Source organism: Patiria miniata, unplaced genomic scaffold, assembly GCF_015706575.1.
Source record: "Patiria miniata isolate m_02_andy unplaced genomic scaffold, ASM1570657v1 HiC_scaffold_25, whole genome shotgun sequence".
In the NCBI taxonomy this organism is placed as follows: Eukaryota; Metazoa; Echinodermata; class Asteroidea; order Valvatida; family Asterinidae; genus Patiria; species Patiria miniata.
In genome coordinates this window covers 15,501,306-15,526,457 of record NW_024037064.1, presented here as the reverse complement: position 1 = coordinate 15,526,457, position 25,152 = coordinate 15,501,306, and the positions used below count along the sequence as shown (strand labels likewise).

At 46.6% G+C, this 25,152-nt stretch overlaps 1 protein-coding gene, 3 non-coding genes and 1 pseudogene across 4 annotated transcripts; all 5 read left to right on the top strand.

Annotated features, from left to right (window-relative positions):
- The first annotated feature begins 5,336 nt into the window (after positions 1-5,336).
- On the top strand, positions 5,337-5,529 carry LOC119733602. Its single transcript, XR_005271940.1, has one exon. It is a non-coding gene; the product is annotated as a U2 spliceosomal RNA (small nuclear RNA).
- A 5,762-nt stretch (positions 5,530-11,291) lies between these two features.
- On the top strand, positions 11,292-11,476 carry LOC119733511. Its single transcript, XR_005271878.1, has one exon. It is a non-coding gene; the product is annotated as a U2 spliceosomal RNA (small nuclear RNA).
- Positions 11,477-17,236: 5,760 nt separating this feature from the next.
- Positions 17,237-17,421, top strand: LOC119733510. Its single transcript, XR_005271877.1, has one exon. It is a non-coding gene; the product is annotated as a U2 spliceosomal RNA (small nuclear RNA).
- Positions 17,422-22,789: 5,368 nt separating this feature from the next.
- Positions 22,790-25,152, top strand: LOC119733384. The gene has a single exon (XM_038206964.1). It carries the CDS (start codon positions 23,547-23,549, stop codon positions 25,068-25,070), a length of 1,524 nt encoding a protein of 507 aa, XP_038062892.1. The 5' UTR covers positions 22,790-23,546; the 3' UTR covers positions 25,071-25,152.
- Positions 22,792-23,004, top strand: LOC119733558 (annotated as a pseudogene).

Here is a 25,152-nt window from a genome sequence, read left to right as displayed (position 1 = left end):
TGACATCCATCCCCGGATGTCAGGTGATTGCTTTTGATGGCATTGCCATTGTGACGATGCACTATGTTTGTCTTAGCATCGACGACAATATTGTTCGTCGTTTGCTGAGTGCCTATGGCGAGGTTCTCCAGGGTCGGTTTTGTACCCACGCTGGAGAGCCTACGATCTTCAACGGTACTAGGCAGTACCGTATGAGGATCAAGAAAAACATACCGTCCGTTATGCGGATTGGTAATAGAAATGCCTGGGTGTCCTACATTGGACAGCCCAGGACTTGTGCAAAGTGTGGCCAGCAGGGCCATTTTGCTAATTCCTGTAAGCAGGAAAAGTGCTATAAGTGCCTTGGTGTGGGGCACGTGGCTTCCTCGTGCCCCAACCGAGTTGTCTGTACTGTTTGCGGGGAGGAGGGGCACAACTTTAAGATGTGCCCTAACTCCTTTGCAAACAAAGTAGTTCCTAAACGCACCTGGGCTCAGGTGGTGCGGGAGGAGACGACTTCGTCGACTCCTGCCGAGCCTGAGTCCCAGGCTGCTGCCTCTGATGCATCTCCATCTAGCTCGTCAACCGTAGGGGAGACCCCACCCACTAAGCTTAACAGCACCGCGCCGGAGGACGGCTTGTCTAGCCGTCCGAAGGTGCGGTGTAGTTCCTGCAATACGCAGGTTGGACCCTACGGGGTTGATGCTTTATGTATTTCCTGTGACTGCCCCATCGGTCACAGGAAAATCACTGTTCTTTCTTGTGCTGATTGCACTAATGTTAACGGCCCGCCGCAAATTGTTTGCAGTGAGCCTGAGTGCAACACTTTTCTGCTGGAACGCCAGCGAAAAATCCCAAAGGTTCCTGCTGGTTCCAGCAGGAAAAGACCAAGTAACAGAAAGAGGCGTGTAATTTCTTCCTCATCTTCGGATGAGGAAGTACAACACAAAAAAAGTTCTCCTCCTTCACTGACGCCCGTGCTCCGCATTGCTTCCGAGAAGGAACTTTCCGGCTCGGGCTCTGAGGGCATGGAAACATGTAGCGAGACCCCTGATGCCCCACAAGAGGTTCTTAAAGGACCTACCGTTGCCGTAGTAAGGAAAGCCAGACTTAAACTTAAAAGTCTTAAGCTTCCTGGGATCCAAGAAAATTTGATCCCTTGCAGCGTTCCTGCTTGCAAGGAGGTTTTCCAGGCTTGGTCTGAGCTTAATAGCCACAGGGTGACAGTCCATCAGGATAAGTCCCCTGTGGAATTCAAGTGTCCCCGCTGTGACAAGACCACCCGGTCTTCTTATGACTGGTTTAGCCACCTGATCCAGGAACATGCACATTTCGTTTTGGATGCCGGATCGGCGGACCTTAGGTCCTATTTGAAGTATTGAGTATTTTTTTCTAGGCAAAATGACGCCTTCATCAGTCTGTTTCTTTTCCTTTCTTGTATTTATTTCAATGATTTCCATTATTTCATTGAATGTTAATGGAATGCGTGATTCCCTGAAAAGAAAACGCATTTTTCAGTTTTGTCATCATTATGACATATCCTGCCTGCAGGAATGTCATATCACCCCTGCAGATTTGGCTTTATGGAGTGCAGAATGGAGGGGAGAGATGTTTGCCAGTTTTGGCACATCTTTCTCCTCTGGTACTGTAATTCTTATTCCTAGGCGTAGTCCTTTACGTTTTTTCGATTCTTCAGTGGATACTGAGGGTCGTATTATTAGCGGTACCCTCCAGGGTCACGGGAGTAGTGTTAATCTCTGTGTAGTTTACGCTCCCACGGACCCTGGAGCCCGTCGTCTTTTCTTTTCTAATCTGGCCTCTCATTTGAGAGGCAATCATCCAATTATTTTGTGTGGCGATTTTAATTGTGTTTTGGACATCCATTTGGACCGTCGCGGTTCTGCTGCTACTTCGTGTGGTTTGGGAGCCGCGGAGTTGCGGCAGCTTTTGTCCACTTTTTCCCTAAAAGACTGTTGGAGAGATCGTTTTCCTAATGTTCATTCTTTTACCTGGCGAAATGCGGCGAACTCCGCCTCCAGTAGGCTGGACCGTTTTTACGTGTCCCGTCTGCTGGATGTGGAGTCTTGTTCGCACTCGCCCTGTTATTTGTCTGATCATGATGCTATTACTTTGAAATTTACCTTCCCCTCTTCTCCCGGCATCGGGAGCGGTTACTGGAAGTGTAATGTCTCCATCCTTTCTGATGCCGTTTTTAGAGAAGAGTTTACGCAAGCTTATTTAGGTTGGCGTTCGCTCAAGGAGGGGTTTGATAATGAACTCCTCTGGTGGGAGGACGTCAAATTGCGTTCCAAGCAAATGTTGGTCAGCTTTTCTAGCCGCTTAGCCAGGAAACGACGGAAGAAAAGGGAGGACTTAATGTCTTCTCTTAAATCTGTTCTTCTTGATTTGAATAGTGGGGATTCTAACCCCGCGCTTCTAGCCCAGTATGACTCTTTGAAATGGAGATTGGAGACATTGGATGACTTTGAAGCTGAGGGGGCTCGAATACGTTCTCGTGTCCGTGTCCTCAATGATGCGGAGAAGCCATCCAAGTTTTTCTTTCGGCTGGAGTCCGAGCAAGCCAGAAAAAAGTTTATTTCTTCTGTCCGCGGTGCCGACGACGTTGTTGTCGAGACTTCGGCAGAAATTGCCTCTGTTTATCGGTCCTTTTATTCCGATTTGTTTAGCGAGGAGCCGGTAGAGGAGGATCTCCAGTCTCCCTTTCTAGACTCGTTAACCTCCAGAGTCCCTCATGACCTTTTTTTGGATTTCGAGAGTCCACTTGAACTCTCGGAGTTGACCGATGCACTGAAGGGGATGGCCAACTGTAGGACCCCTGGTGGGGACGGACTTCCCAGGGAATTTTACATTTCCTTCTGGGAGTTGTTAGGTCCAGACCTGCTGGGGGTTTTTCGTTGTGCTTATAAGTTGAATTGTTTAGCTGTTTCTCAGCGGTCGGGCATTCTAACTCTATTAGAAAAGCCCGGTGACCCGTTAGATCCCCGTAATAAACGGCCAATTTCTTTGCTGAATGTTGACTACAAAATTTTGTCGAAGGCCTTATGCTTACGTATCAGCAAAGTGCTGCCAGACATCATCAGTCCTTTCCAGACTTGCGGCGTCAAGGGGAGGTCCATCCACGACAACATCAGACTCCTACGGGATCTGGTGGCGTATGTGGATGGAAAGAACCTTGACTGCCTTGTAATCTCTTTAGATCAACAGAAGGCTTTCGACAGAGTTAACTGGAATTTTTTGTTTAAAGTCATGAGTCGTTTTGGGTTCGGCCCTAACTTTTTGCACTGGGTCAAACTTTTGTACACCGACATTTCTAGTCAAGTTTTAGTTAATGGTGTTCTTTCTGATCCGTTTGGTTTGTCGAGGGGAGTGAGGCAGGGATGTCCCCTATCTCCTCTCCTCTACGTTCTTTTTATTGAGCCGTTTGCGGCTACAGTTATCCGTGACGGTCGCATCGGTGGCCTGGTGGTTCCAGGCAGCAGTGGTTTGCAGTGCAAAGTCGTTCAGTACGCTGACGACACCACTTGCATTGTCAGGGATCGCTTGTCGCTGGTGCGACTGTTCGGTATCATTAAACAGTATGAGTTAGCGAGCGGTTCTCGCCTGAATATGGCCAAATCTCAGGGCCTCATTTTCGGGGCCTGGCCTGATGATATGTCTTCTCTGGTTGACATTAAGTGGACCAGAACTCCCATTAAAATTAATGGTATTTTTGTTGGTAAGGGAAACATGGGTGAGAAGAGCTGGAAGGAACGAATTCCAGCTCTGCTCACTTGTCTTACTAAATGGAAAGGGAGAAATCTTTCTCTTCTTGGTAAAGTTTTGGTTGTTAATTCAGTTATTCTTTCGCCTCTGTATTATCTAGCGCCTATTTACCCCCTCCCCGCCTCGGTGGAGAAGGTGGTGAACAAGGCTATTTTTGGTTTCATTTGGTCTAATAAGACCGAGTTGGTTTCGCGCCCAGTCCTTTTTCAACCTGTTGATCAGGGTGGGCTGGGCGTAGTTAATATCAGACATAAATGTGATAGTCTTTTTGTTCGGGGTTTGAGGAGCGTGTTGGATGTTGATGGTCCTCCTTGGAGGTTTTTTGCCCTTTATTGGGTAACATTTTCGTTGCGTAGTATCCTGCCTGTTGGGTTTTGGTCTAACAGCAGGCCGCACGCCTTGAACCTCACTTCTTGGTATGGGTATTTTTGCAAGCTGGTCTTGCTTGTTTTTAAGCTGGCTCCGAATTTTGCCTGGGAAGCGGGTACCTCCCGCCAATTATACCTGATTTTTTTCGGCCAAGATCCTGTTAGGAAACCGGTCTTAGTCCTCCAAGACTTAGCCTTGGTTTTTAAATTTGCTAACTGCTCCGTTTTGGATCACCGTCTCCGGGATCTGAACTGGAGAATCATTTGGCGGGCCGTGAAAACGGCCCAAAAAGTTCTTAATTGGGGTTATGGGGCCGGCAAGTGCCCCCGCGCCGGTTGTGGCCAACCGGAAACTATTAACCATGTTTTTTGGGATTGTGCCTTTGTTTCTATTCCTTGGGGTTGGGTTGAACATGTGGGTGGGAGGATCTTGGGGGAACATTTCTCCCTGACCGCACCTTGTGTATTGTATGCTGATGGTTTGAATAACCGTGCAGATTGTGTTTTGGTTTGGTACTTGATCTGCGTTGTCAAGTGGCTTATTTGGTCTTCGCGTTGCGAGACCTTGTTCGATAAGTCTACTGCCAGCGCAGATATTGTTCTCCATCGGATTAAGCGCGCGGTCAGGGATAGAATTCGTGCTGATTTTGCTAGGCTGACCGAAGACGGCTTCCGTGCTACGTGGTGCGTGCGGGGAATTCTCTGCACAGTCGTCGGAGGTCAGCTAATTCTTCGCCTTTAGGTTTTTGAAACCCTTGGTGTTTGCTGTTTAGACCCTTTAGGTCTCTTCTGTGTGGGAGAATTTTTGCTCCTGGTTTACTGGGACCCTTTTGGTCCCTTTTGTGTGGGAGCTTTCAGCTCCTGGTTTTGGGGCCCTTTAGGCCCTTTTTTAGTAGAATCATGGCATCTCTTTAGAGCCTTGTGTCGAACCTGTGAGAGTCTTCGCTCTCATGTTTTAGACCCTTTAGGTCTTTTTTATCGAAGTTTGGAAGTTTCGTCTGGATGTGTATAGTATGCATTTTGTTTGAATATGGTTTTCGGCAGACAGTTAGGGTCGTACCCTACCATGGTAACGCGTGGGTAGCGTGGCTACACAGTTTGTTTGTCTTGTCCGTGTTAAGTGTTTGTCAGTTTAATTATTAGGCAAAGGGTAGGGAGGCTCGTAGCCTCACTTACTAAGGTGTAGTGTGACTACCCTATCCTGGGATCTTCTTTAGGAGGATCCCGAAACCAAAAAATTAGTATCTGTTCTTTTCAGCTTAATATCTGAAACGCTGTTCATTGAACAGCCAGTATATTAAACTGATTTTTGGATTTGGGCCGTGGAATAGAGGCTTGCCTCGTCCCGGCCACGGGTTGGCCCGGTATAGCAGTACATCCGGGATTCGGCCCACTCCCTTCGGGGAACATAAATTAATACAAAAACAGGTTCTGACTACGGTGCCCCGTCGTTAAAGGTTCGTTTTCTTTTGACGTTTTGGTGACAGGGCTTTCACATTGAATTACGGTAAATATTAGTAAGTGTGTAAAGTCTTGTTAAATTATGATGTTGGCGTTTCCATTGATTTCCGTTCAAGGTGTAAAAAAAAAAAAAAAAAAAAAAAGGCTTGGCCACGACCCCTCTGTGTCTGGTTATAAATGTATTGTTTGAGTCTCGTTGCAATATGTTTCTAGGCATCTTCTTCCTTTTCTTATTTGTTATCCCTTTTCCCCCTTGTTTTGCTTCTGATTTGTTTGTTTCCCAGGATGAGTGCTCCTGCCACGATTGGTCGCCAGAGGGCGCCGTAACAGTTGATGGCTTCGCATGCTCATATCGCGTCCGCGCATGTCCTATAAGTTGCCTCGCCGGGGCTGGGATGGCCATTGAATCATCTACAACCGACTGAGGAGACACAAACATGTCTGGCCGTGGCAAAGGAGGAAAGGGACTAGGCAAAGGGGGTGCCAAGCGACACCGCAAGGTTCTCCGAGATAACATCCAGGGAATCACTAAACCAGCCATTCGTCGGCTGGCCCGCCGCGGAGGAGTCAAGCGTATCTCCGGGCTCATCTACGAAGAAACCCGCGGAGTCCTCAAGGTTTTCCTGGAGAACGTTATCCGCGATGCAGTCACCTACTGCGAGCACGCCAAGAGGAAGACTGTCACTGCAATGGACGTGGTGTATGCGCTGAAGAGACAGGGACGCACGCTGTACGGCTTCGGCGGCTAGACACCATATTCAAAAATCAAACCGAACGGCTCTTTTCAGAGCCACCACTATTTCAAAAAAGAGATTGAATCTTGATTTTACTCGATTTCACTTGTCCTTGTCATGTGTGTTCTTAGAGTTGCTTTTCCCCTCCCTATTTCCACTGTAAAACATGTCTGGTCTCCATTTTTTGTCAAAGTCGATTAAGTAATAATTACTGGGTGCTCGTCTCAGGATATAGCGGGGAACGTATAGAGGGATCCGTGACATTTTGTTCGCGAATGGGTGTGTGTGATTATTGTCTTTATTACAAAACAAACATAAACAGCAGCCAGGGAAATCCGTATGTTTGTCACTTTTCTTTTAGGGGGTGGGGGAGGGGGTGTTTATTGGGGTTCAATTAATCCCAAGTAGGGGGTGGGAGAAATATTGTAGTCACAACGATCCCAAATGGATTCTGTTGCCGAGGGCTCATAATACTATAGGCTCGGAAAAGCAGCATTTTCGATTGAAATTTAACGTCTATACTTTTTCAACGTACGGAAATCGTGATCACTGAAGCGTCTCCGCTTGGCCCCCGAAGCACCCAATCGGAAGATAGCCCATTGTTAGGCTTCCAACCTAGGATGCTATGCGCCGGCCTTAAGAGGCGGGGTCCGTTCGCTCAATCTGCACTCAGTTGTGATCACCGTTCATCAAACCATACCCTTGACCATGGCGCGCACCAAGCAGACGGCAAGAAAGAGCACCGGGGGGAAAGCCCCCAGGAAGCAGTTGGCCACCAAGGCGGCCCGCAAGAGCGCACCGGCGACTGGCGGTGTCAAGAAACCCCATCGGTACCGACCGGGAACCGTCGCCCTCCGTGAGATTCGCCGCTACCAGAAGAGCACCGAACTGCTGATCCGAAAGCTGCCATTCCAGAGACTTGTGCGTGAAATTGCACAGGATTTCAAAACTGAACTGCGATTCCAGAGTTCTGCCGTCATGGCATTGCAAGAAGCGAGCGAAGCTTACCTCGTCGGCCTCTTCGAAGACACCAACCTGTGCGCCATTCACGCCAAGAGGGTCACCATCATGCCCAAGGACATCCAGTTGGCCCGCCGAATTCGGGGTGAACGAGCTTGAGCACGTTGTGTGCGCAAAAAGAAATAAAACTAACGGCTCTTTTCAGAGCCACTACTTCTTCAAAGAGAGATTAAGTCCAATCCCTGAGTTTTCCTTCAAATAAAGAATAAAGGGCCGTTGATTTTTTTCCGAATTATTATTGTTGATATTCTGTCCAAATACATTCCACTTTTTGGGTTCTATACGTATGCCTCATCCGAAACGTGTTCCAGGCAAAATTGAATTGTTATGGGCATGGTAATAATGATATATATTTCCTATCTGTTTTGACAATTACAGGTACTCGTTCTCTTATTTTCGTCGGTTTTGCGTTACATTGTATGATTCATTATAAATGGATGGTGCATAAGGGGGAAACAACATTTAAAGAAGTATTGGTGCACTACGACATATTAATTCGCCCTCCGCTGGAGATGACTTTATTATTTCCCAGAAATTCAGTAGACAATAATATTTAAGAAGGACACTTATACACGTGTCAGTCTGAGAAAAAGGCTAAAAATACCCTTGCCGGGGAGGGGGGGGGGGGGGGGGGGGTCGTGCCGTGCGTGCATTGTATAACTATGCACGCATACCGCTTTCTTCACGCATGGGTTAGCGGTCACTGGCGGGAAAGTGGACGATGCATGGGTGGTCAGAATCCAAGCTGTGCACAATAAAAGCCGGCCAAGACGTGCTGGTCTTTCATTCGATCTCACGATCCGATACATTCCAAGTCCTCCAATATGGCTCCCAAAGTTAGCGGAAAAGGTCAGAAGAAGGCCGGAAATACTAAGGGTCCGGTTAGCGCAAACAAAAAGAGGCACCGGCGTCGCAAGGAGAGCTACGGCATCTACATCTACAAAGTGATGAAACAGGTGCACCCCGACACCGGAATCTCGAGCAAGGCAATGAGCATCATGAACAGCTTTGTCAACGACGTGTTTGAGCGCATCGCCAGCGAATCTTCTCGCCTCGCTCTCTACAACAAGAAGTCCACCATCACAAGCCGTGAAGTGCAGACAGCAGTACGCCTACTTCTTCCCGGGGAGCTTGCTAAGCATGCAGTCAGCGAAGGCACCAAGGCCGTCACCAAGTACACGACTTCAAAATAGAAATTTTGAAGGCTTCAAAACCAAACGGCTCTTTTCAGAGCCAACACAGTTTCCAAAAAGAGATTTGCCAGTCAGCTCAGTTCGCCCGATCAGCCCATTTCTTAGGTTTTACAACTAACCTTTTTTTATTCTGTTGTGTCCCTTTCACTCTCTCTCTTTTTTTTTAATATGCTTTTACCCTTCGTGAGGCGAGGGGAGGTAATGCGATTAAAGTTAATCCCTGAGTCTTGTCGTCGTCGTAAACACATAATTTAATTTATGCCACAGCCTTTTTCAATTGGTCATTTCTTTCAATCTCCGGACGAGTGCTTGCATTTTGTTGAGTGGGTTACTATTAAAAAATAAATTAGGATTTCGTCTGTGGGATGTTACAAATATCTAGCAAGAAACCGAGGCCAGTTTTAACCGCCGCGTGAGAGCAACGAATCACTGCCATTGTGCGGAGGCTGGTCGAAAGATCATGGGACTTCTTCGGCGGAATAACAATAAAACGTCTTAAAATGGAGGTAAGAATGTTGCATGTTTCTGTGTTTTATCTAGTGATTCCATTACTTTGAACGACGATGACACAGTTGTAATTTTTTGTTCCCTCGTCCCCCGCGTCCAAAATGGATGCGGTGCACCCAACCGTGCGACGGGCACGCCCGTGTCGCGTGATTGGCTACTTGGCACGCTTCAGCCAATCCACCAGAACGCTATAACTAGTGTTGTGTTTTCCAAGTGGGTTCATTCACACACCACCTTTACTGCAGAGTACATTCATCTTCTGTCACTATACTGTCAAGATGACTGGGCGAGGAAAGAGCGGCAAAGCAAGAAGCAAGGCCAAGAGCAGGTCCTCCAGGGCGGGACTCCAGTTCCCCGTGGGTCGTGTTCACAGATTTCTGCGTAAGGGCAACTACGCCCAGCGTGTCGGTGCCGGTGCACCGGTCTACCTTGCGGCAGTGATGGAGTACCTTACCGCGGAGATCTTGGAACTGGCCGGAAACGCTGCACGAGACAACAAGAAGACGAGAATTAATCCCCGCCATCTGCAGCTTGCTATACGCAACGACGAGGAGTTGAACAAGTTGATGAGCGGAGTTACCATCGCGCAGGGTGGTGTCCTTCCCAACATCCAGCAAGTTCTTCTGCCCAAGAAGACCGCCAAAGTGTCAAAGTAAAGAAAAGAACTTACTTTGCATCCACAAACCCAAAAGGCTCTTTTCAGAGCCACCACAACCTTCAAAAAAGAGATTTGTCGCTGCCTGTCTAACTCCACCTCTACCTTCACTCATAGCCGAAATCAATTTCTCTAATTTTTTTTATAAACAATAGAACACTGTTCCAGATAGAATTCCCACTGTGTCCTTTAACTTAATCATTATGCAAAATTTTACGCACTGCGTATGTGACCGGCCGGCCGGCTGAGTACATTAGCCATACATGTATGTATATGCATTGTCTTAAATGTTGCCTCATGTAGAATGTGAATGACTTATTCACCAAAGGTTACAAAAATGGACAAATAATGGTGCGTTGACATTTGTTTCCCGTTTGTTTCTTTTCTTTCTTTCTCTCTCTTCAATTAACTCCCCGCGGGACCGCATTGATATTGATACATAAGTATTATAAGCGCAAATGAAAACGGTATGACGAATGTTTTCTTTTCTTTCGAATTTTCTTCTTATAACTTCATGACGAAATAAACAATAAATCAATGAAATAAAATAGTAATTATTACAAAAAGGGGAAATAAGTAAGTGAAAAAATAACAAAACAAAACAATAACCAAGCAATTAAAGGAAAGCGGCAGGCTGGGACTCGAACCCACGGTCTATTACTTTCTACATGTGCTCTCTAACCACTCGGCCACGGAGCTTACTGACAAACTGAAGTATTTCCCCGCCCCTAATGTGGGACCCATTGGCAGGCCCTGAGAAATACCCAGATGGGAAACGCCGAGGCGCGATGACCGGGAGTGTTGAAGGGCGCCATCTATTGATATGCTTGTCCCGGTACATCGTACGTACGGCATTTAGTGCCGACGCTCTCGCTCACTGATGCATTGATCCCATTTTTTGTCTGGATTAATTTTTTCAACAAGATTTTGGGTGAAATATGATCGAGGTGTATGAAAATGCATGATAGAAATATTTTTAAGAATGTATATGTCTCTGTTAATCTGAGAAAGCCGGAGATTTCTTGCTCATCTCTCTCTCCCCTGGTTTCGTTGAGTTGCGGTGGACGCGCAGGAGTCTTTTTTTTTGTTTTCACACCAGGAAACAAAAAAAGGCAAAAATAAATAATAAGAAGAACAATAGCAAACAGTATTTCAAGACGAATAATCCCTTTCCGCGCTATTGTTTTAATATTAATCGTTATCGCTTCTCGGCCTTTTGGCTAAGATCATTGCACATCGGTCTTAGTCTCGGTCAGGAACATCAGGAGGTGGTCCAGACTCGGCATTGCACTTAGCCTTGAGTCTGTAAGGCTCCTCCCCCGAAGTGGTCCCCGGCTTGCGTAGTGACGGTCTTCCGTGTTCTGCCTCGCATGGGTGATTTTGTTTAGGCATGAAGTTGCCTTTGTTCAGGCATGAAGTTGCCTTAGTTTAGGCGTGAAGTCGCCTTTGTATCGGCGTGAAGTCGCCATTTTTTGTGTTATATGTGTAGGCGTGAAGTCGCCTTTGTATGTTGTCTTTGTCCCGGGCAGGAGGGTTCGCAACCCTACTAGCTTGGTCCGACGTGGTCGGCCTGCCCGGTCCCCCAAGCGTGGTCTTGTGGGGGGGCCATAAAAAATAAGTATCTGTTCTTTTCAGCTTAATATCTGAAACGCTGTTCATTGAACAGCCAGTATATTAAACTGATTTTTGGATTTGGGCCGTGGAATAGAGGCTTGCCTCGTCCCGGCCACGGGTTGGCCCGGTATAGCAGTACATCCGGGATTCGGCCCACTCCCTTCGGGGAACATAAATTAATACAAAAACAGGTTCTGACTACGGTGCCCCGTCGTTAAAGGTTCGTTTTCTTTTGACGTTTTGGTGACAGGGCTTTCACATTGAATTACGGTAAATATTAGTAAGTGTGTAAAGTCTTGTTAAATTATGATGTTGGCGTTTCCATTGATTTCCGTTCAAGGTGTAAAAAAAAAAAAAAAAAAAAAAAGGCTTGGCCACGACCCCTCTGTGTCTGGTTATAAATGTATTGTTTGAGTCTCGTTGCAATATGTTTCTAGGCATCTTCTTCCTTTTCTTATTTGTTATCCCTTTTCCCCCTTGTTTTGCTTCTGATTTGTTTGTTTCCCAGGATGAGTGCTCCTGCCACGATTGGTCGCCAGAGGGCGCCGTAACAGTTGATGGCTTCGCATGCTCATATCGCGTCCGCGCATGTCCTATAAGTTGCCTCGCCGGGGCTGGGATGGCCATTGAATCATCTACAACCGACTGAGGAGACACAAACATGTCTGGCCGTGGCAAAGGAGGAAAGGGACTAGGCAAAGGGGGTGCCAAGCGACACCGCAAGGTTCTCCGAGATAACATCCAGGGAATCACTAAACCAGCCATTCGTCGGCTGGCCCGCCGCGGAGGAGTCAAGCGTATCTCCGGGCTCATCTACGAAGAAACCCGCGGAGTCCTCAAGGTTTTCCTGGAGAACGTTATCCGCGATGCAGTCACCTACTGCGAGCACGCCAAGAGGAAGACTGTCACTGCAATGGACGTGGTGTATGCGCTGAAGAGACAGGGACGCACGCTGTACGGCTTCGGCGGCTAGACACCATATTCAAAAATCAAACCGAACGGCTCTTTTCAGAGCCACCACTATTTCAAAAAAGAGATTGAATCTTGATTTTACTCGATTTCACTTGTCCTTGTCATGTGTGTTCTTAGAGTTGCTTTTCCCCTCCCTATTTCCACTGTAAAACATGTCTGGTCTCCATTTTTTGTCAAAGTCGATTAAGTAATAATTACTGGGTGCTCGTCTCAGGATATAGCGGGGAACGTATAGAGGGATCCGTGACATTTTGTTCGCGAATGGGTGTGTGTGATTATTGTCTTTATTACAAAACAAACATAAACAGCAGCCAGGGAAATCCGTATGTTTGTCACTTTTCTTTTAGGGGGTGGGGGAGGGGGTGTTTATTGGGGTTCAATTAATCCCAAGTAGGGGGTGGGAGAAATATTGTAGTCACAACGATCCCAAATGGATTCTGTTGCCGAGGGCTCATAATACTATAGGCTCGGAAAAGCAGCATTTTCGATTGAAATTTAACGTCTATACTTTTTCAACGTACGGAAATCGTGATCACTGAAGCGTCTCCGCTTGGCCCCCGAAGCACCCAATCGGAAGATAGCCCATTGTTAGGCTTCCAACCTAGGATGCTATGCGCCGGCCTTAAGAGGCGGGGTCCGTTCGCTCAATCTGCACTCAGTTGTGATCACCGTTCATCAAACCATACCCTTGACCATGGCGCGCACCAAGCAGACGGCAAGAAAGAGCACCGGGGGGAAAGCCCCCAGGAAGCAGTTGGCCACCAAGGCGGCCCGCAAGAGCGCACCGGCGACTGGCGGTGTCAAGAAACCCCATCGGTACCGACCGGGAACCGTCGCCCTCCGTGAGATTCGCCGCTACCAGAAGAGCACCGAACTGCTGATCCGAAAGCTGCCATTCCAGAGACTTGTGCGTGAAATTGCACAGGATTTCAAAACTGAACTGCGATTCCAGAGTTCTGCCGTCATGGCATTGCAAGAAGCGAGCGAAGCTTACCTCGTCGGCCTCTTCGAAGACACCAACCTGTGCGCCATTCACGCCAAGAGGGTCACCATCATGCCCAAGGACATCCAGTTGGCCCGCCGAATTCGGGGTGAACGAGCTTGAGCACGTTGTGTGCGCAAAAAGAAATAAAACTAACGGCTCTTTTCAGAGCCACTACTTCTTCAAAGAGAGATTAAGTCCAATCCCTGAGTTTTCCTTCAAATAAAGAATAAAGGGCCGTTGATTTTTTTCCGAATTATTATTGTTGATATTCTGTCCAAATACATTCCACTTTTTGGGTTCTATACGTATGCCTCATCCGAAACGTGTTCCAGGCAAAATTGAATTGTTATGGGCATGGTAATAATGATATATATTTCCTATCTGTTTTGACAATTACAGGTACTCGTTCTCTTATTTTCGTCGGTTTTGCGTTACATTGTATGATTCATTATAAATGGATGGTGCATAAGGGGGAAACAACATTTAAAGAAGTATTGGTGCACTACGACATATTAATTCGCCCTCCGCTGGAGATGACTTTATTATTTCCCAGAAATTCAGTAGACAATAATATTTAAGAAGGACACTTATACACGTGTCAGTCTGAGAAAAAGGCTAAAAATACCCTTGCCGGGGAGGGGGGGGGGGGGGGGGGTCGTGCCGTGCGTGCATTGTATAACTATGCACGCATACCGCTTTCTTCACGCATGGGTTAGCGGTCACTGGCGGGAAAGTGGACGATGCATGGGTGGTCAGAATCCAAGCTGTGCACAATAAAAGCCGGCCAAGACGTGCTGGTCTTTCATTCGATCTCACGATCCGATACATTCCAAGTCCTCCAATATGGCTCCCAAAGTTAGCGGAAAAGGTCAGAAGAAGGCCGGAAATACTAAGGGTCCGGTTAGCGCAAACAAAAAGAGGCACCGGCGTCGCAAGGAGAGCTACGGCATCTACATCTACAAAGTGATGAAACAGGTGCACCCCGACACCGGAATCTCGAGCAAGGCAATGAGCATCATGAACAGCTTTGTCAACGACGTGTTTGAGCGCATCGCCAGCGAATCTTCTCGCCTCGCTCTCTACAACAAGAAGTCCACCATCACAAGCCGTGAAGTGCAGACAGCAGTACGCCTACTTCTTCCCGGGGAGCTTGCTAAGCATGCAGTCAGCGAAGGCACCAAGGCCGTCACCAAGTACACGACTTCAAAATAGAAATTTTGAAGGCTTCAAAACCAAACGGCTCTTTTCAGAGCCAACACAGTTTCCAAAAAGAGATTTGCCAGTCAGCTCAGTTCGCCCGATCAGCCCATTTCTTAGGTTTTACAACTAACCTTTTTTTATTCTGTTGTGTCCCTTTCACTCTCTCTCTTTTTTTTTAATATGCTTTTACCCTTCGTGAGGCGAGGGGAGGTAATGCGATTAAAGTTAATCCCTGAGTCTTGTCGTCGTCGTAAACACATAATTTAATTTATGCCACAGCCTTTTTCAATTGGTCATTTCTTTCAATCTCCGGACGAGTGCTTGCATTTTGTTGAGTGGGTTACTATTAAAAAATAAATTAGGATTTCGTCTGTGGGATGTTACAAATATCTAGCAAGAAACCGAGGCCAGTTTTAACCGCCGCGTGAGAGCAACGAATCACTGCCATTGTGCGGAGGCTGGTCGAAAGATCATGGGACTTCTTCGGCGGAATAACAATAAAACGTCTTAAAATGGAGGTAAGAATGTTGCATGTTTCTGTGTTTTATCTAGTGATTCCATTACTTTGAACGACGATGACACAGTTGTAATTTTTTGTTCCCTCGTCCCCCGCGTCCAAAATGGATGCGGTGCACCCAACCGTGCGACGGGCACGCCCGTGTCGCGTGATTGGCTACTTGGCACGCTTCAGCCAATCCACCAGAACGCTATAACTAGTGTTGTGTTTTCCAAGTGGGTTCATTCACACACCACCTTTACTGCAGAGTACATTCATCTTCTGTCACTATACTGTCAAGATGACTGGGCGAGGAAAGAGCGGCAAAGCAAGAAGCAAGGCCAAGAGCAGGTCCTCCAGGGCGGGACTCCAGTTCCCCGTGGGTCGTGTTCACAGATTTCTGCGTAAGGGCAACTACGCCCAGCGTGTCGGTGCCGGTGCACCGGTCTACCTTGCGGCAGTGATGGAGTACCTTACCGCGGAGATCTTGGAACTGGCCGGAAACGCTGCACGAGACAACAAGAAGACGAGAATTAATCCCCGCCATCTGCAGCTTGCTATACGCAACGACGAGGAGTTGAACAAGTTGATGAGCGGAGTTACCATCGCGCAGGGTGGTGTCCTTCCCAACATCCAGCAAGTTCTTCTGCCCAAGAAGACCGCCAAAGTGTCAAAGTAAAGAAAAGAACTTACTTTGCATCCACAAACCCAAAAGGCTCTTTTCAGAGCCACCACAACCTTCAAAAAAGAGATTTGTCGCTGCCTGTCTAACTCCACCTCTACCTTCACTCATAGCCGAAATCAATTTCTCTAATTTTTTTTATAAACAATAGAACACTGTTCCAGATAGAATTCCCACTGTGTCCTTTAACTTAATCATTATGCAAAATTTTACGCACTGCGTATGTGACCGGCCGGCCGGCTGAGTACATTAGCCATACATGTATGTATATGCATTGTCTTAAATGTTGCCTCATGTAGAATGTGAATGACTTATTCACCAAAGGTTACAAAAATGGACAAATAATGGTGCGTTGACATTTGTTTCCCGTTTGTTTCTTTTCTTTCTTTCTCTCTCTTCAATTAACTCCCCGCGGGACCGCATTGATATTGATACATAAGTATTATAAGCGCAAATGAAAACGGTATGACGAATGTTTTCTTTTCTTTCGAATTTTCTTCTTATAACTTCATGACGAAATAAACAATAAATCAATGAAATAAAATAGTAATTATTACAAAAAGGGGAAATAAGTAAGTGAAAAAATAACAAAACAAAACAATAACCAAGCAATTAAAGGAAAGCGGCAGGCTGGGACTCGAACCCACGGTCTATTACTTTCTACATGTGCTCTCTAACCACTCGGCCACGGAGCTTACTGACAAACTGAAGTATTTCCCCGCCCCTAATGTGGGACCCATTGGCAGGCCCTGAGAAATACCCAGATGGGAAACGCCGAGGCGCGATGACCGGGAGTGTTGAAGGGCGCCATCTATTGATATGCTTGTCCCGGTACATCGTACGTACGGCATTTAGTGCCGACGCTCTCGCTCACTGATGCATTGATCCCATTTTTTGTCTGGATTAATTTTTTCAACAAGATTTTGGGTGAAATATGATCGAGGTGTATGAAAATGCATGATAGAAATATTTTTAAGAATGTATATGTCTCTGTTAATCTGAGAAAGCCGGAGATTTCTTGCTCATCTCTCTCTCCCCTGGTTTCGTTGAGTTGCGGTGGACGCGCAGGAGTCTTTTTTTTTGTTTTCACACCAGGAAACAAAAAAAGGCAAAAATAAATAATAAGAAGAACAATAGCAAACAGTATTTCAAGACGAATAATCCCTTTCCGCGCTATTGTTTTAATATTAATCGTTATCGCTTCTCGGCCTTTTGGCTAAGATCATTGCACATCGGTCTTAGTCTCGGTCAGGAACATCAGGAGGTGGTCCAGACTCGGCATTGCACTTAGCCTTGAGTCTGTAAGGCTCCTCCCCCGAAGTGGTCCCCGGCTTGCGTAGTGACGGTCTTCCGTGTTCTGCCTCGCATGGGTGATTTTGTTTAGGCATGAAGTTGCCTTTGTTCAGGCATGAAGTTGCCTTAGTTTAGGCGTGAAGTCGCCTTTGTATCGGCGTGAAGTCGCCATTTTTTGTGTTATATGTGTAGGCGTGAAGTCGCCTTTGTATGTTGTCTTTGTCCCGGGCAGGAGGGTTCGCAACCCTACTAGCTTGGTCCGACGTGGTCGGCCTGCCCGGTCCCCCAAGCGTGGTCTTGTGGGGGGGCCATAAAAAATAAGTATCTGTTCTTTTCAGCTTAATATCTGAAACGCTGTTCATTGAACAGCCAGTATATTAAACTGATTTTTGGATTTGGGCCGTGGAATAGAGGCTTGCCTCGTCCCGGCCACGGGTTGGCCCGGTATAGCAGTACATCCGGGATTCGGCCCACTCCCTTCGGGGAACATAAATTAATACAAAAACAGGTTCTGACTACGGTGCCCCGTCGTTAAAGGTTCGTTTTCTTTTGACGTTTTGGTGACAGGGCTTTCACATTGAATTACGGTAAATATTAGTAAGTGTGTAAAGTCTTGTTAAATTATGATGTTGGCGTTTCCATTGATTTCCGTTCAAGGTGTAAAAAAAAAAAAAAAAAAAAAAGGCTTGGCCACGACCCCTCTGTGTCTGGTTATAAATGTATTGTTTGAGTCTCGTTGCAATATGTTTCTAGGCATCTTCTTCCTTTTCTTATTTGTTATCCCTTTTCCCCCTTGTTTTGCTTCTGATTTGTTTGTTTCCCAGGATGAGTGCTCCTGCCACGATTGGTCGCCAGAGGGCGCCGTAACAGTTGATGGCTTCGCATGCTCATATCGCGTCCGCGCATGTCCTATAAGTTGCCTCGCCGGGGCTGGGATGGCCATTGAATCATCTACAACCGACTGAGGAGACACAAACATGTCTGGCCGTGGCAAAGGAGGAAAGGGACTAGGCAAAGGGGGTGCCAAGCGACACCGCAAGGTTCTCCGAGATAACATCCAGGGAATCACTAAACCAGCCATTCGTCGGCTGGCCCGCCGCGGAGGAGTCAAGCGTATCTCCGGGCTCATCTACGAAGAAACCCGCGGAGTCCTCAAGGTTTTCCTGGAGAACGTTATCCGCGATGCAGTCACCTACTGCGAGCACGCCAAGAGGAAGACTGTCACTGCAATGGACGTGGTGTATGCGCTGAAGAGACAGGGACGCACGCTGTACGGCTTCGGCGGCTAGACACCATATTCAAAAATCAAACCGAACGGCTCTTTTCAGAGCCACCACTATTTCAAAAAAGAGATTGAATCTTGATTTTACTCGATTTCACTTGTCCTTGTCATGTGTGTTCTTAGAGTTGCTTTTCCCCTCCCTATTTCCACTGTAAAACATGTCTGGTCTCCATTTTTTGTCAAAGTCGATTAAGTAATAATTACTGGGTGCTCGTCTCAGGATATAGCGGGGAACGTATAGAGGGATCCGTGACATTTTGTTCGCGAATGGGTGTGTGTGATTATTGTCTTTATTACAAAACAAACATAAACAGCAGCCAGGGAAATCCGTATGTTTGTCACTTTTCTTTTAGGGGGTGGGGGAGGGGGTGTTTATTGGGGTTCAATTAATCCCAAGTAGGGGGTGGGAGAAATATTGTAGTCACAACGATCCCAAATGGATTCTGTTGCCGAGGGCTCATAATACTATAGGCTCGGAAAAGCAGCATTTTCGATTGAAATTTAACGTCTATACTTTTTCAACGTACGGAAATCGTGATCACTGAAGCGTCTCCGCTTGGCCCCCGAAGCACCCAATCGGAAGATAGCCCATTGTTAGGCTTCCAACCTAGGATGCTATGCGCCGGCCTTAAGAGGCGGGGTCCGTTCGCTCAATCTGCACTCAGTTGTGATCACCGTTCATCAAACCATACCCTTGACCATGGCGCGCACCAAGCAGACGGCAAGAAAGAGCACCGGGGGGAAAGCCCCCAGGAAGCAGTTGGCCACCAAGGCGGCCCGCAAGAGCGCACCGGCGACTGGCGGTGTCAAGAAACCCCATCGGTACCGACCGGGAACCGTCGCCCTCCGTGAGATTCGCCGCTACCAGAAGAGCACCGAACTGCTGATCCGAAAGCTGCCATTCCAGAGACTTGTGCGTGAAATTGCACAGGATTTCAAAACTGAACTGCGATTCCAGAGTTCTGCCGTCATGGCATTGCAAGAAGCGAGCGAAGCTTACCTCGTCGGCCTCTTCGAAGACACCAACCTGTGCGCCATTCACGCCAAGAGGGTCACCATCATGCCCAAGGACATCCAGTTGGCCCGCCGAATTCGGGGTGAACGAGCTTGAGCACGTTGTGTGCGCAAAAAGAAATAAAACTAACGGCTCTTTTCAGAGCCACTACTTCTTCAAAGAGAGATTAAGTCCAATCCCTGAGTTTTCCTTCAAATAAAGAATAAAGGGCCGTTGATTTTTTTCCGAATTATTATTGTTGATATTCTGTCCAAATACATTCCACTTTTTGGGTTCTATACGTATGCCTCATCCGAAACGTGTTCCAGGCAAAATTGAATTGTTATGGGCATGGTAATAATGATATATATTTCCTATCTGTTTTGACAATTACAGGTACTCGTTCTCTTATTTTCGTCGGTTTTGCGTTACATTGTATGATTCATTATAAATGGATGGTGCATAAGGGGGAAACAACATTTAAAGAAGTATTGGTGCACTACGACATATTAATTCGCCCTCCGCTGGAGATGACTTTATTATTTCCCAGAAATTCAGTAGACAATAATATTTAAGAAGGACACTTATACACGTGTCAGTCTGAGAAAAAGGCTAAAAATACCCTTGCCGGGGAGGGGGGGGGGGGGGGGGGGGTCGTGCCGTGCGTGCATTGTATAACTATGCACGCATACCGCTTTCTTCACGCATGGGTTAGCGGTCACTGGCGGGAAAGTGGACGATGCATGGGTGGTCAGAATCCAAGCTGTGCACAATAAAAGCCGGCCAAGACGTGCTGGTCTTTCATTCGATCTCACGATCCGATACATTCCAAGTCCTCCAATATGGCTCCCAAAGTTAGCGGAAAAGGTCAGAAGAAGGCCGGAAATACTAAGGGTCCGGTTAGCGCAAACAAAAAGAGGCACCGGCGTCGCAAGGAGAGCTACGGCATCTACATCTACAAAGTGATGAAACAGGTGCACCCCGACACCGGAATCTCGAGCAAGGCAATGAGCATCATGAACAGCTTTGTCAACGACGTGTTTGAGCGCATCGCCAGCGAATCTTCTCGCCTCGCTCTCTACAACAAGAAGTCCACCATCACAAGCCGTGAAGTGCAGACAGCAGTACGCCTACTTCTTCCCGGGGAGCTTGCTAAGCATGCAGTCAGCGAAGGCACCAAGGCCGTCACCAAGTACACGACTTCAAAATAGAAATTTTGAAGGCTTCAAAACCAAACGGCTCTTTTCAGAGCCAACACAGTTTCCAAAAAGAGATTTGCCAGTCAGCTCAGTTCGCCCGATCAGCCCATTTCTTAGGTTTTACAACTAACCTTTTTTTATTCTGTTGTGTCCCTTTCACTCTCTCTCTTTTTTTTTAATATGCTTTTACCCTTCGTGAGGCGAGGGGAGGTAATGCGATTAAAGTTAATCCCTGAGTCTTGTCGTCGTCGTAAACACATAATTTAATTTATGCCACAGCCTTTTTCAATTGGTCATTTCTTTCAATCTCCGGACGAGTGCTTGCATTTTGTTGAGTGGGTTACTATTAAAAAATAAATTAGGATTTCGTCTGTGGGATGTTACAAATATCTAGCAAGAAACCGAGGCCAGTTTTAACCGCCGCGTGAGAGCAACGAATCACTGCCATTGTGCGGAGGCTGGTCGAAAGATCATGGGACTTCTTCGGCGGAATAACAATAAAACGTCTTAAAATGGAGGTAAGAATGTTGCATGTTTCTGTGTTTTATCTAGTGATTCCATTACTTTGAACGACGATGACACAGTTGTAATTTTTTGTTCCCTCGTCCCCCGCGTCCAAAATGGATGCGGTGCACCCAACCGTGCGACGGGCACGCCCGTGTCGCGTGATTGGCTACTTGGCACGCTTCAGCCAATCCACCAGAACGCTATAACTAGTGTTGTGTTTTCCAAGTGGGTTCATTCACACACCACCTTTACTGCAGAGTACATTCATCTTCTGTCACTATACTGTCAAGATGACTGGGCGAGGAAAGAGCGGCAAAGCAAGAAGCAAGGCCAAGAGCAGGTCCTCCAGGGCGGGACTCCAGTTCCCCGTGGGTCGTGTTCACAGATTTCTGCGTAAGGGCAACTACGCCCAGCGTGTCGGTGCCGGTGCACCGGTCTACCTTGCGGCAGTGATGGAGTACCTTACCGCGGAGATCTTGGAACTGGCCGGAAACGCTGCACGAGACAACAAGAAGACGAGAATTAATCCCCGCCATCTGCAGCTTGCTATACGCAACGACGAGGAGTTGAACAAGTTGATGAGCGGAGTTACCATCGCGCAGGGTGGTGTCCTTCCCAACATCCAGCAAGTTCTTCTGCCCAAGAAGACCGCCAAAGTGTCAAAGTAAAGAAAAGAACTTACTTTGCATCCACAAACCCAAAAGGCTCTTTTCAGAGCCACCACAACCTTCAAAAAAGAGATTTGTCGCTGCCTGTCTAACTCCACCTCTACCTTCACTCATAGCCGAAATCAATTTCTCTAATTTTTTTTATAAACAATAGAACACTGTTCCAGATAGAATTCCCACTGTGTCCTTTAACTTAATCATTATGCAAAATTTTACGCACTGCGTATGTGACCGGCCGGCCGGCTGAGTACATTAGCCATACATGTATGTATATGCATTGTCTTAAATGTTGCCTCATGTAGAATGTGAATGACTTATTCACCAAAGGTTACAAAAATGGACAAATAATGGTGCGTTGACATTTGTTTCCCGTTTGTTTCTTTTCTTTCTTTCTCTCTCTTCAATTAACTCCCCGCGGGACCGCATTGATATTGATACATAAGTATTATAAGCGCAAATGAAAACGGTATGACGAATGTTTTCTTTTCTTTCGAATTTTCTTCTTATAACTTCATGACGAAATAAACAATAAATCAATGAAATAAAATAGTAATTATTACAAAAAGGGGAAATAAGTAAGTGAAAAAATAACAAAACAAAACAATAACCAAGCAATTAAAGGAAAGCGGCAGGCTGGGACTCGAACCCACGGTCTATTACTTTCTACATGTGCTCTCTAACCACTCGGCCACGGAGCTTACTGACAAACTGAAGTATTTCCCCGCCCCTAATGTGGGACCCATTGGCAGGCCCTGAGAAATACCCAGATGGGAAACGCCGAGGCGCGATGACCGGGAGTGTTGAAGGGCGCCATCTATTGATATGCTTGTCCCGGTACATCGTACGTACGGCATTTAGTGCCGACGCTCTCGCTCACTGATGCATTGATCCCATTTTTTGTCTGGATTAATTTTTTCAACAAGATTTTGGGTGAAATATGATCGAGGTGTATGAAAATGCATGATAGAAATATTTTTAAGAATGTATATGTCTCTGTTAATCTGAGAAAGCCGGAGATTTCTTGCTCATCTCTCTCTCCCCTGGTTTCGTTGAGTTGCGGTGGACGCGCAGGAGTCTTTTTTTTTGTTTTCACACCAGGAAACAAAAAAAGGCAAAAATAAATAATAAGAAGAACAATAGCAAACAGTATTTCAAGACGAATAATCCCTTTCCGCGCTATTGTTTTAATATTAATCGTTATCGCTTCTCGGCCTTTTGGCTAAGATCATGTGTAGTATCTGTTCTTCCAGAACGCCTTTTTTGCAGCTCCGTGATCTATCTTCAAAAACTGGAGAGTGGAGGTCCCACCTGAGACCAAACCTACACCAACTGTTAGATAAGTGAACATAGATTATTGTAGTCATCTTTATTTTTTCATATTTTGCATTTTGAGAGACATTTGAAGGGTTTTTAGTTCCATTTTTTGCTGCCTCGTGTGTGCGGAGTACGCCACACGACAGCACCTTCTTTTATTGCAGTTCTCTTTTGTTCTAGTCTTTTGTTCGGAGCCGTAGCAGCGTGCGGCTCCCATACCGTAGCTTTACGTGGGGCTGTGGCAGTGCGTAGCCCCGTGTAATTCTTATATAGTAGTCTATAGGCCATTTTGTTTGAGGACCGTAGTATAGGCTTTCTTTTTTTGTACATTTCCGTCCCATCTGAGCAAGTTGCTCAGATATATATATAGTCCCTGTAGCCCCCATTCTGTATATTACTCCATTTAATTCTTTCCTGAGCAGGTAGCTCAGGGAGCATTTTTTTTTGGGTAAATTTTATAGTAGTAGCGAGTAGCTACGCCCCTTATTCCAGGTGTATATACATAACGTCCTTTCCCCGCGCAGATAGCCCGGGAGCTTAATTTTTGTTACTTCTTTCGTCAGTCAGCAGCTGTGACTGACGCCTTATATTTTTCTCTGTTTTTCCATTTTACTATTAGAAGAGAGTATCCTAGATCACCATGGCCGACGTCTGGCATAAAGACAAGGCCTTGGAGGTTAGGTTTGAAGATGTTACGTCAGCGAAGTCGGTCTTTGACAAGTTCAAAGGAATAGGCATTGAGGCAGCTCAACACTTGTCGGCGATGCAGCCCTTACAAGGGAATAAATTTGAAGTTGTTTTTAAGACCGCTCAGGTTTGTAAGGAATTTTATCCTAAAGTAGCAGACATAGATGGGTGCACTGTCACCAAGTTTAATGACATTGTCATTGTTACAGTTCATTATGTCAGTATGGCCATCCATGACAGCATTGTTAGAAACATCCTAGGCAAGTTTGGCCAAGTTCTCGCAGGGAGATTCACCACGTATGGGGACAACCCCACTGTATTTAATGGTACCAGGCAGTACAGGATGAAGGTGACCTCCGCCATTCCAACAGTAATTAGGATAGGGGATCGTAATGCCTGGATTTCCTATCCCGGGCAAGTCCGAACTTGTGCCCGTTGTGGCCAACAAGGACATTATGCCCGAGATTGCAATAACATAAAGTGTTTTAAATGCTTGCAGGTCGGCCATGTGGCAAATGAGTGCCCAAATAGTACAAAATGCACCATCTGCGAGGAGGAGGGGCATGGCTTTCGGGCCTGCCCCAAATCCTTCGCCAGAAAAGTACAACCGGAGAGAGGATGGAGTAAATCAACTACGGCTCCACCTCCTCCTCCTCCACCACAGCCAGCAGGGGAGAGACTTAGCGTGAGTGAGGCGGATGAACAACAACTTCCCGCCAAAGAATGTCCCAAGTGTAAGAAAATGTCCGGGCCTTTTCACTCTAGCATTGTTTGTTTTTCATGCAAAGGTTCTCTTCTTCCTGAATCTTTCAGAGTTCTCGAGTGCGCCCTTTGTAAGGGCACAAATGGTCCACCCTCCCTCGTATGTGACAGGAACATTTGCAGACAAGTGGTAGCCCCTGCTCAGGACGACGGGTTTCGAGTTGTTCGGAAGAGAAAGGGTTCCGCAAAACGGACCCGATCACCGCCGGACGCTCCTGCCAGCAAAAAACCTGCTCCTTCTGCTTCGGATCTCTTTGGCTCCAGCGACTCGTCAATGGAGCAAGATCAGGTAAAACCAAAAGGGAAAAAAGCAGTATCTTCTTCTGGTTCTTCCTACTCCTCCTCCTCCTCCTCTGGCTCGTCATCTGACTCGTCGGATGTCGAGTCCGAGGGCGATTCCACCGCCAACGAGGTCGATGGAGTGGACCCTGTGAAGACAGAAAAATGTACAAAACATATTAGCTCGCTGAATCTCCCTGGTATCAGCAAGCCAGCAAGATGCAAAGTTTCGTCCTGTTCTTTTACCTGTCCCGCATGGTCTGGCCTAGTCAGACATGCCTCATCGGTGCACAAGGACACCACACTTACTCAACTTAAGTGTCCCTGGTGCAAGTTCAAAGCATATACGCCAGGCAGGTGGAGCCGGCACATTTGCCGGAGACACGCTGCTGACGCCATCTTGAAACAGGCGGGTTTCTTCAAGAAATTCATATAAATTTTTCCCTTAATTAAATGGCATTTCTCCAGGCATTCTTCCTTTTTAACCTAATGATTACTATTTTTACCCTTAATGTAAA

What these genes read in the sequence shown, in the direction of transcription:
- LOC119733384 (XM_038206964.1), top strand. Translation starts at nt 23,547, where the DNA reads ATGGCCGACGTCTGGCATAAAGACAAGGCCTTGGAGGTTAGGTTTGAA.